The sequence below is a fragment of the Microtus ochrogaster genome, unplaced genomic scaffold (genome assembly GCF_000317375.1).
Source record: "Microtus ochrogaster isolate Prairie Vole_2 unplaced genomic scaffold, MicOch1.0 UNK4, whole genome shotgun sequence".
Lineage (NCBI taxonomy): Eukaryota > Metazoa > Chordata > Mammalia > Rodentia > Cricetidae > Microtus > Microtus ochrogaster.
Genome location: NW_004949102.1, coordinates 12,049,672 through 12,061,056, shown reverse-complemented (window position 1 = coordinate 12,061,056; position 11,385 = coordinate 12,049,672). Strand labels below are relative to the sequence as shown.

Here is an 11,385-nt window from a genome sequence, read left to right as displayed (position 1 = left end):
CAGGGAAAGGGTCTAGCACGGAACCCCAAACACACTAAACACCGAGAGTCATTATTCATATTAGTGACATCAGTGTCTTTCACCATAAAGCAGGGAGCTCTGAAGGAAGTAAGGGAGACGTCATGGTGTCCTCTCTGGTAGCCTGGTCACTATCTCCACAGGCTAGAAAACCCCAAAGGTAGAAGATCCTTCAAAGTTTGTCAAGCTTTAGTGTTCTCCTCTGGGGGACAGAGGAGGTGGGGAAGCGGTACCTAATTAAGGACATGGTTAAGGCATGTCTACAGCAGTACTTTCATGTGCCTTTACATGTTTGGGGAGGGGCAAGTGAGCATGCGCATGTGCATGCGTGTGAGACCCATGTCGGGTATCTTCCTCAGCTACTCTCCACCTTAATCGCTGAGACACCAAACCTGGAGCTCACCAATCCGGGTAGTCTGGCTGGTGAGTGAGCCCCGGGGATCTCTTCTCTCTGTCTCCCCAGCTCTGAGGCTGCAGACATGTTCATCTGCACCTATTTACTTCATGAGGACGGGGGATCAAACTCAGGTCCTCCTGCTGACACAGCAAGCGCTTTATCCACTGAGCCAAATCCCCAATATTTTTTAAGTGATCATGGGAAAACGCTCCCCATTTTGAGAGAAATTAAATGGCTTGGTCCCTGAACTGGGCACAGCACAAAGAGGTTCAGTGGCCTCAGGGTCATATTGTACGCTTGGTCCCCGGTGTTAAAAAGTAGTAAAACTGCAGGCAGATCTCTGTGAGTTCGAGACCAGCCTGGTCTACAAGAGCTAGTTCCAGGACAAGCTCCAAAACCACAGAGAAACCCTGTCTCGAGAAAAAAAAAAAAGTAGTAGAACCTTCAAGATGCGGGGGAGGGAGGGCACTTGGTGCAAAGTAACTACATCATTGGAAATGATTAATGTAGCTCTCTGGGGACCCTAATTAGTTACCTTGAAAGGTTTTGCAAATAGACAAAGTCTGACCTTTGAAACTCTCTGGATTCCTGGATCACCAGGAAATCCCTTCCATACTAACATTCCCCGTTGGGTTGTCTTCTGCCATCAGATCCTAACCAGAGCTATGCAGAAGCTGGTGTCAGGCTCTTGGCTCTTCAAAAGAATAAGCTCGATTGAAGGGACAGAAGAATGGATCTTGTCTGGTTCTTATAAGACCTCTCGGATCTGGTCCATGGAAGGAAAGTCAATAATGACAATTGCGGGACATACAGATGTTGTGAAAGATGTGGCTTGGGTGAAAAAAGACAGTGTGTCCTGCTTGCTACTGAGGGCCTCGATGGATCAGACGGTTCTCTTCTGGGAATGAAAATGTGGAGAAGAAAGTGAAAGCCCTGCAGTGCTGCAGAGGTCATGCTGGGAGTGTGGACTCCATAGCGGTCAACAGCTCAGGAACTAAATTTTGCAGTGGCTCCTGGGATAAGATGCTAAAGATCGGGTCTACTGTTCCTACAGATGAAGAAGATGAAATAGAAGAATCGACAAATTAGCCAAGAAAAAAAGCAGAAACCAGAGCAATTGGGGCTAACAAGGACTCCCTTGGTGACCCTCAGTTGCCTCGGTGCTTTGGTCCAATACTGAAGAAATCTGCAGTGCATCTTGGGATCACACAATTAGAGTGTGGGATGTTGAGTCTGGTGGCCTTAAGTCAACTTTGACAGGAAATAAAGTGTTTCATTGTATTTTCTATTCTCCCCTCTGTAAACATTTGGCCTCTGGAAGCACAGATAGGCATATTAGACTGTGGGATCCGTGAACTAAAGATGGTTCTTTGGTGGCCCTGTCCCTCACCTCACATACAGGTTGGGTAACATCAGTGAAGTGGTCTCCTACCCACGAACAGCAGCTGATTTCAGGCTCTCTAGATAACATTGTCAAGCTGTGGGACACAAGAAGTTGTAAGGCTCCTCTCTATGATCTAGCTGCTCATGAAGACAAAGTTCTAAGTGTGGACTGGACAGACACAGGGCTACTTCTGAGTGGAGGAGCAGACAACAAATTGTATTCCTACAGATACTCACCTACTACTTCCCATGTAGGGGCTAAAACATGAAGGATTGTTCAAAAATATTGTTGGGTTTTGTTTTGTTTTTTGTGTCTTACTGTTGTGTCATAAACTGTGAATGAAATTGGAGAGGACTGGGGATGTCGCTCAGTTGGGAGAGGGCTTGCCTAAGATGTGCGAAGCCCTGAGTCCTGTCTCTAACACGTGGAAAGAAAGTCGGTTTGGTAGTTCATTCCTGTAATTCCAGGACCTGGGAGGTTAGCAGCAAGAGAATCAGAAGTTCAAGGTCATCCACCCCCCACTGTAAAGTGAACTCAGAGGCAGCCAGAGTCTGTGGCTAATCCTCCAATACCACTGTCAGTGCAGAGATATGTGTATAATGGTTCATCTTTCATAATAGCTGTATTTTATTCTTTGTCTTTCCTTTTTATAAAACACAATAAATGTGTGGCCTGAATTCTTTACCCTAAAAAAAAAAAAGAAGAAGCTAAATTGACCTCTTTTCTTTACAAATCATCGAGCCTCAGGCATTGTACTATAGCAATGGAAAGCACCTACTGCAAGCATCATGGATGTGAATGGGAGCTCTCCCTCAGCCTCCCGTGTAATCATCTGTGTCACTTCACAAGGCAATACTTGTTTTCCATGCCAACTGTCCATTTATGCCCCTCACTCACATCCTGCCCACTCCCCACCTACCCAGGACCTAGGAGAGGTGCTGGACCCCAAGATCCACAGGTCTATCTCCAGGGAAGCGTAGCAGAGACACTCCACCTCAGTACTACAGGGACTGTGCTGTCGCACAGGCAACTCTGAGCTTCACCAGCCCCACTGTCTGGCAGGCAATCTCCCAGCTCCTCTTCCAGCCCTCAGTCCTGGCTCTGAAGTAGTATGTGTGGACAGGGGTGGCGGGGCGGTGGGGGGCGGTGCCGGGGTGGAGGGGTGAACAGCCAACTTTTTCCCCGGGCTCTCTAACAAGTTCTGCGGGTCTGTTTGTTAAAGAAAAATTCCAGTGGGCGCATCCAACACATGGAACTCAAGTACAGAAATTATATTTATCCAGCCCACTGCCAAAGAGATCACATGCCCTGTGAGTCACTCCAGATGTGCTCAAAAACAGAGCCTCTGTGTGGAAGCCCGGTCCCCCAATCCCAGAGAGACTTAGGTTAGGAGAGGTACCAACTTCTGTCCCACCCAGGAGATAGCATCCGCCTCCACCCTGTGGAGCCAGGGAGAGGCCCTTGCTGTCCTTCTAGACAAGAAAGGCCAGTGAGAACTCTGTCATTCCACAAAGAAGAACTCAGGGGCCCCCTGTAGCTCCCGGGGTCCCACGGGATTAGAGGGTCAATTTTTCTGCCTTCTGGAAGATGCCCTGGAAGGCCTTGATGCTGCTTCTGCTGTTCTCCGGCACCCAGGCTACTGAGTCCCGCAGGTGGAGCAGGGGTGAGTGGTGTTTATTCTTGCTTTCTCTGATGCTCATTCATCTCTCTTGAATAGGATTGTGGCTATGGAGTGGAGGTAGGGGGAGGGAGGAATCAGAAGCCCTGTTACCACTTTGTAAACTCTCTTTGCCAGTGCTCTATGCATATTGGCAGGCTCCTTCGTGGTAAAGGTGACAGGGAAAAAGACAGTGGAAAAATATCAAAGCAGCCGATTCGGGACCCTGGTGGAGGTTGTGAACCATGGGGTGGCCCCTGCTGCTGAGCCAAAAAGAACGCTTGATTGCTTCAGAGAATGGAGACAGGTCCTCCCCAGGTCCCTGCTAGGACTTCTTGGATTCCTGGGAGCAGAACACAGAGGCAAGTTCAGCTGCCTGTGTGATGGAACAGTGGCCTTGAGATGGAGGAGGCTTCTACCTGAGGGACTAACGCAGAGTGTTCCTGGTCACACTGGCCAGGAATGAGGTCTCCAGGCTGCCGTGGATGCATTTTTGCAGCCAGGTCAAGCTGCTGGGTGGCAGGTAAGAACAAAAGAGGCTTTGTGAGCACCTTCTCGGGGTGTTTGGCTCCTGCCACCTTCATCCCGTCACCATGGAAAGAACAGGATTGGTGCAGAAGTTTTCTTCTCGTGCTGACATCTTCTCTCTCCGGATGCCACTTCTTGGAAGCAGAAGGGCATCTTTACTCTTCGCCCTGGGTCTGGCTGTGCTTGGCAGGCACTGGGAGCATATCAAGCCAGCTCGTTTATTGCTATCGGGAAATGACAAGCTGGGAGTGCTACCCACCCCGTGCCAGTCTGAAGGGAAATCTTTCCACCGCCTGCAGTCAGCTGAGTTCACGTACCCCGGAAGATCTGGGAAAACCGTGTTCCCTCAGATCAACCCAGAAGCTCTTCACAGAGACCCCAAGTGGGATGAGGATTGGCATGGTGACAGGGATGTGCCCCTCCTTCTCCAATACAATGTCAGGGAAACAAAGAGAGGCCGGTGCTGCAGCATCTGCAATGGAAGAGAGGGAGCCAAGGCACTTACCTTTTATTTTATCCTCCTTGTGCTTAACCCTGATTATTAGGGACTGGCCAGGCCTCTGAATAGAGCCAGGGAGTGAGTATTGCTGAGATGTAAATAACACAGACTTTTCTCACACACACACACACACACACACACACCTGCCTGCTCATGGTGTGCACAGTCACACTTGGGGATGGAAAGCAGAGAGATCTTAGAACTGGATTCTGTCACTTACTCTTGTCACACCAGGAGCACAAGTCAACTTGCCTATTCAAAGGAGACAAAAGCATCTACTCTTCTGAAGACATAGACTGTCCGGAAGCCAGGACGTGTAACAAGGCTCATAAAGACGTCGGCTGCTTCGGGAGCACTCCTGCAAGGACTCGGAGATTTCAGCTCTGCCTCTAACAAGCCGGCTGCAGGATCTCCTGCAGGCCCCTAACTTCCCTGGATGCTGTTAGCAGGTAGCATCGTAACAACCACAAAGCTTGCCTTCACGGGGTTGATTTGAGGGACGTATTCAAAGATATGCTTCGAAAAAGATGAAGCACTAAGTGTCAGTGGCTATAGCACTTAAAAAACATTATTCGTTAATAAAAAAGTTGAGGCTCTCAACAGAGGTTTGCTGGTAACATCTGAGGCTCTTTGGCGAAGGCTTTCCCAGCAGGGCCTCAGGCTCTGTCTATAAAGGATTAAGGCCAACAAAAATGACCAAAAGGCCATTATGGGACAATGATTTGAAGGGCTAAATTTATGGCTCAAGACTGTGTTCAGAAGCAACAAATGGTGTGGAGTCCTTCCAAGTTTCATCAAAACTCTTCCACGTAGTTGGCTTTTAGTTTTCCTGTCTTGAATATTTTTTTCTAATTACAAAAGGACATAGTCCTTGTCACTTTTAAGTGAGCTCAGTTAAGAAGAGTGCTTCTCATGCAAGCATGAGAACCTGAGTTACCCCAGACTCCGAGTAGAAAAGATGGGTGTGGCCACCTGTGCTTGCAATCCTAGTACTGCAGAGATCGAGGCAGAAGGAACCCAGGGTTCACCATCCACCAGCCCAAGCCAACTGGTGAGTTCCAGGTCAATGAGACACACTGACTCAAAGAAGTGTTCCTGGGGGTGGCATTCTCAAGGCTGTTCTCTCTCTCTCTCTCTCTCTCTCTCTCTCTCTCACACACACACACACACACACACACACACACACACACACACTAACAAATCATGGTGTCTACAGCCACTGTCCCTTTTAAGCCATCTTACTCCATCTGAGAACTGCCACCCGGCTATCAAGGCATTCCTTAAAAAGAGTTTGAGGGAAGCCCTCCTTATTAGACTGTCTACCTCCATCCTTGCCCCCACACCACCACACCCCTCCAGACACCCCACTCTCTCTATGCAAAGAAACCCACAAGAAGTTTGCCCACTACCAGGGTGCCTTCTTCCCCTTCTCCTACCCTCTTCATAAGAAATGCTCTCTAGGATTCCCTCAGCATCGGAGATCCCACAGCGAGATCCAGGACGGCCCGTTCCCTCCCTACCAGCGTGGTGAAGCAGTGACTCACCTATGGTTACTGTGGTTAGCAGGGCCAACTTGAGGACACTGACCTACACACACACACACACTCCACATTCTAGCATCTTGTCAAAGCAATACTTGAAGGGAGAGGACTTCCCTGTCTTTAAAAAGCTGTAAAATCAATACGTAATAACCAATTACCATTGCTATGTTATTTTTAAGTACATATAAATTATTTCTATTTTCTTACATGTATTTGTGTGTGTATATATATATATATATCTTACATTTATTGTGTGTGTATATAGATGGACAGACAGATAGACAGACAGACAGACAGACAGACAGACAGACAGAAAGATCCATCCATGTACATGTGTACCACTGTGCACTTGTGGAGGTCAGAGAACAACTTGTAGGAGTCAGTTCTCTCCTTCCACCTTGTGTGTCCTAGGGACTGGACTCAGGTTTTCATGCCTGATGTCAGTGCTTTAACTGCTGAGCCATCACGCCACCTCCTAAAGTATTTATTTATGAAGCAGTTTGGTAAGGAAGACAGCCCCGAGGGTTAGTGGAATCTCACTTTCAGGTGGGTGTGTCCTTGCTCTTGGATGCCCGGTTAGGTAAGGGCAATGAGTGGCAGGAGCTGATCCTGATCACTGCAGCGTCGATCGCCTACCACTCCCTGCAGGTAAACGTTTGCAGGTAAGGGAAGCAGAAGGTCTGGGCAAGGAGGGACAAGCCCCGAATCACTCTGCTAGAGGCTGAGAGGGTGTGATTTCATGACTATCTGAGATCACTCTCACAACCCTGTTCACTTGCCATCATTCCATCCCCCTGTTGCGGAGCTTTCTAGTCAAGACAGCTCCCCTCCAATGCTGTCCCACAGGAACCTGGCACAGAGGCTATGACTGTGGCTTTCTTTGAACAGCACCAATTTTCCAAAAGGTTGGTCCAGGAGCCAAAAAGCGAACGACATCAGAATCTGGCAGGAGATCTTTCATGAGCAAGAACATTTCCCTTCCACACCCAGAGCTGCTTCAAGGATTCATTCACAGTGGGGCTGTGCTTAGACTCAGTGTGGATTGCAGCCTGCAGCCTTTCCAGCAAGTTCTTTGGTGCAAATATATAATTGAGTGGACCCCAAGGGAGCACTGCACACACAGGAATGGGAGCAGGAAGGCAGAAAAGACTTTTGAACCAGGATTATGACAAGTCAGAGGTCAGACCCCACCATGAGCCAGCTTCCTCCTCAGGCGCCTTCTGGCTGCACTCTATGCCCCAAAGTCTGCACAGGACAAAGCATGGAGAGATAGCAACTGCCTTACCACAGATAAATGCAGTCAGCTCCTTCTGAGCTGGAGCTGGGACTCGGAAGAGATAAGGGGAAGGAGTGTGCAGACCAAAGTCAACTCTTCTTCTTAGCTAAGACCAGACCCGAAACTGCAAACGATGAGAGAATCACTCTCTTGCAGAGAGGTTTTGTAGAGCACTCTGAAAAGAGCCAAGCTCAGTAGCAGAGTGCGCAGTGTGTCTCTATATGGTATCATTTATCCAGTCAACAAACAGTAATGGGCCAAGGCTAGGTACTAGGAATACAGTAATGAACAACACAGACAGGTTCCATTCCCTCATGGAGCTGACATTCGTGGGGGGGACAAGCACATGAATTAAAAAAGATAACTGTGATTTGATGGACGTCAATAAAGTAAGGACAGAGGCTAGTGTGCAAAGGCTTATCATCCTAAATGTGAGCGTCACAGAAGGCCCCTTTGAAAGAAAACCACAAACAGCCTGAGGGGGAAAAGTGGGAGTCTTGCAACCTCGGTGGAGCTTGGGGGCAGGTATTTCAGGCAGGAGAAACAGATATACAAAAGCCTTGAGACAAAACCGTGGCAGAAGTGCTTAGAAACAGTGAGTTTGTTTGTGGCCAGAGCCACGTGGGGCGGGGGATGCAGAGTAAATGGGAGATATTAGCCCCAAGCCAAAGGTAAGGAAAAAGAGCGCTTAAATCCCCAAAGGAAGTTCCAGGGGAAGGAGAGTCTGCCTAGAAACCTAAAAGCTGAACATCAGTCCAGCAGTCAGTGTGGCCAGGAGATGGGTGAAAACACAGGACTGGGACCAGCACTTTGCTTTGCTAGTAGGCTGGGGAGAAGAAGAGGCACCTGGGGCCAGGAGGAGGTAGAAACACATGGAAGGCACAGCCATGTGTTTATGGAGCCCTATAAGACCCAGCAGAAAGGAGAAACTGAATCGCTGGATCTGTCTTCACAGAGGCTGCATGCACACATGAAGAATGTGGCTCACCAGGCTGTAGAAGGTGGTGTGTGTGCATGTGTGTGCGTGTGCGTGTGCGTGTGCGTGTGCGTGTGCGTGTGTGTGTGTGTGTGTGTGTGTACAAGAATCGGGTGACTGGCATGTGAGAGGAGCTAAGGGTAGGAAGAAGTTGTCTAAGAAAGTGTGAGCATGGGAGGAGACAGGAAACCCAGGGTCTGCTGGACAGCATCAGGGTCTAAGAGAAGGGGTGACTGAGATTTTAAAATACAGCTACTTAAAAGAGTAATGTCCCCCTCCAAAAAGAGGCAGATGTGCAGACCTGGAAAGGTGGCAGGAGCTGAATAATGGCTCCGTGGGTGAAGGTGCTTGCCACCAAGACTCATGACCTGAGTTCCATCCCTGGGCCCCACATGATGGAAGGAGAGAATTCACTCCCATAAATTGTCTTCTGACTTCCACACGTGTGCGATCCATTTAAGGACACGTTTTATGCCAGACACATCTCTCCCATGATTAGTGAGAACTGAAGAACAATGGGGCTTGGGGCAAATGAGCATTGTGTACCTGTCCCTGTGAGGTCGGGCTGTGGAGCCTGCAGGATAGGTAACATACCCTCGGGTCTAAGTCAACCTGCAGGATAGGTAACATACTCTCGGGTCTAAGTCAACCTGCAGGATAGGTAACATACCCTCGGGTCTAAGTCAACCTGCAGGATAGGTAACATACCCTCGGGTCTATCTCAACCTGCAGGATAGGTAACATACCCTCGGGTCTAAGTCAACCTGCAGGATAGGTAACATACCCTCGGGTCTATCTCAAGCAAATTTGGTGGTGCCTGACCTCTGAGCATCGCCATCTCTAAAATGAGACTTCTCTGTAGACGCAGGAAAGACGCAGCCTGCTGATGGGCACACAGTGGATACTCTAGGGTTCTTGCTAATACACGAGTGCCTTGATTTAGTAGCTTCTATTTGAGGTCTGACCATGTCTCTCAACAGAAGGCAAGGACAGGACTTGCTGCAACAGATGGATCACGTAGTTCTGGATCCCGTTTCTAAAGCAGCTTGATCCACCCGGCATGATCAGAGCAGGTGAATCCTTTATTCTGCGCTGGCAGGTCCAATATGTCATAGACACTCATTTGCCTGTAAAGAAGGGGACAATCTCTGCCCTCATCCCCAAGGCCAACCTGCAGTCTTTTAAGTAAGCAGACCAGTGAGTCCCAGGGGTCCTTGAGATGGGCACGGGGAGAGACCCTCATGAGGATATTCACACTCCGGAGAGATGCTTAGTGATTGGGTTCTGGTTGTGCAACACTAGGGAGAAAAGTAAGCAAGCAAATAGGCCAGGTTTACACCCCACAAAATGTGCACAAGGTGTATGAGTCTGAGCAAAGCTTCCAGCAACCTTCTTGTCTGAGACCCAGCGGTCCAGGGAATGTGGGGCACTCTCTCTAACACTCTCTGCTGTCTCCATTTTCTCTCCCCCTTCTCCCTTCCCTCTAGTGGGAGGAGCCAAACCTGATAGTGGTCCAGGACTACCTCCTTGCCAAGTACACTCTGCTACACAGTTCAGGAATGGTTCACAGTGAACAAGGGGCTAAATGTACAGTAGCATCCATAAGTCGGGGCTGCTGCTTTATTTAGCATTCGGCTGTTCTTTTAAGTCAGTCCTATTGAGCCTCCCTTCTGAGCCTTACAGTATACAGAGCTGAGGGAGCAGAAAACTTGCTCCCTATCCCAGGAACTGGCAACCCAGAGAGCACATTCCAAGTGGGGAGACAGCAAGGCACTAAGTATGCAGAATGGACAAAAAAAGCCTCAGAGGTGGATTCATGCCATGGGGTGCACAGGAGAGGATTCCTGGAGAAACAGGGCTGTCACCCAGCGATGTGAAAACAAGACTCACTTCAAGTTTTGTATATGTTTCTCTCAACCCCAACCAGCACTTGTTTTGGAAATGGGTATTTTTGGCAGGATTCAGTCTTCACAATTATGGACAAGAGCATCTAGGGACGGGCACTTGTTAAATTTCCACCTCCATGTTTAACATTGCATAGGGGGACAGAACTGTTTCTCACTGGCTACTCCAGCATCTCCAGGTCTTACCTAAAGAGTCACATTGAAGCAGTTGGAGAGCTACTGAGATGTCAACCTATAGGAAGCTTCACTCCAGCAGCCTAGGGTCATACAGGTCTCCAATGCACAGGATCAAGTCAGCTATAGAAATATGGGGTGCAACAATGCCAACAGATAGGCCAGTGTGGGAAATGGGAGAAGTAAAGGAAGGATATTTAAAATACCTGTGCTCCAGCTGAATAGCTGTATTAGTGAGCACTGGGTTTGACTGTGAAACCCTGCCTCAAAGAACAAGGTGGAGGAGAGATAGAGGAAGATTCCTGAACTCTGCTTCAGCCCTCCACATGCATACACACATGTACAAGTGCACAGACACCCATGCAAACACCACACACATGAAAAGGAAAAGCAAGATATTTGTGCACTCTTCCCACACAACCTCCATCCACATCTGGAGGGCCGAGGCTACTTCTGACACTCACCACAAGTGTCATTATAGGTACGAGAATAGCAGCTGTTAGGAATGACAGTGACCATCGTTACGCTCAGTTTTGAATGAGTAAGTTTGTTCTCCTTGACTCTGAGAGTTAGGGGTTCTATAAATAAAGCAAGCATGATAAAAGACATGTCCTCAGGAAAGGGAGTAAGTGAAGAATGCCCAGGCCTAAAACTACAGTAACTTCCCTGGGGAGCCCTTGAGGAGCCCTTAGGAAGCCCATGATGGCAGGAAAGAGAGACCCTCAGCCTACCACATTGCTGCCTTCTCCCTCCATCTGCAGGATGGTGGGTATTTTTATGAGACTGGCACACTGCCTATAGAACTCACAAGGCATTTAAAGGTAGATATTTTAAATTTTTCAGTAATAAAGAGGTTCTGGGGCTAAAAAAACAATGGTTCAGTAATGAAGAACGTTGATTATTCTATCCTAAAACCTGGGTTTGATCGCCAGCACTCACACTGTGCCTCCCACATCTGCCTGTAATTCCAGCTCCAGGAAATCCAAAGCCCTCTGCTTGCTTCCTTGGATGCTGAATGCATGTGGTATACA

General features: G+C 48.5%; 1 protein-coding gene and 1 pseudogene across 1 annotated transcript in view; both read left to right on the top strand.

The window, feature by feature from the left end:
- Positions 1–1,080: 1,080 nt before the first annotated feature.
- Positions 1,081–2,152, top strand: LOC102002325 (annotated as a pseudogene).
- Positions 2,153–3,177: 1,025 nt separating this feature from the next.
- The window catches only part of Fam180a (family with sequence similarity 180 member A), a 14,657-nt gene continuing 6,449 nt past the window's right edge, over positions 3,178–11,385 (top strand). Inside the window, exon 1 of the mRNA XM_005365824.3 lies at positions 3,178–3,462. Within this exon, the coding sequence (XP_005365881.1) occupies positions 3,387–3,462 (76 nt within the window). The 5' untranslated portion in view covers positions 3,178–3,386. The remainder of the gene's footprint in view (positions 3,463–11,385) is intronic.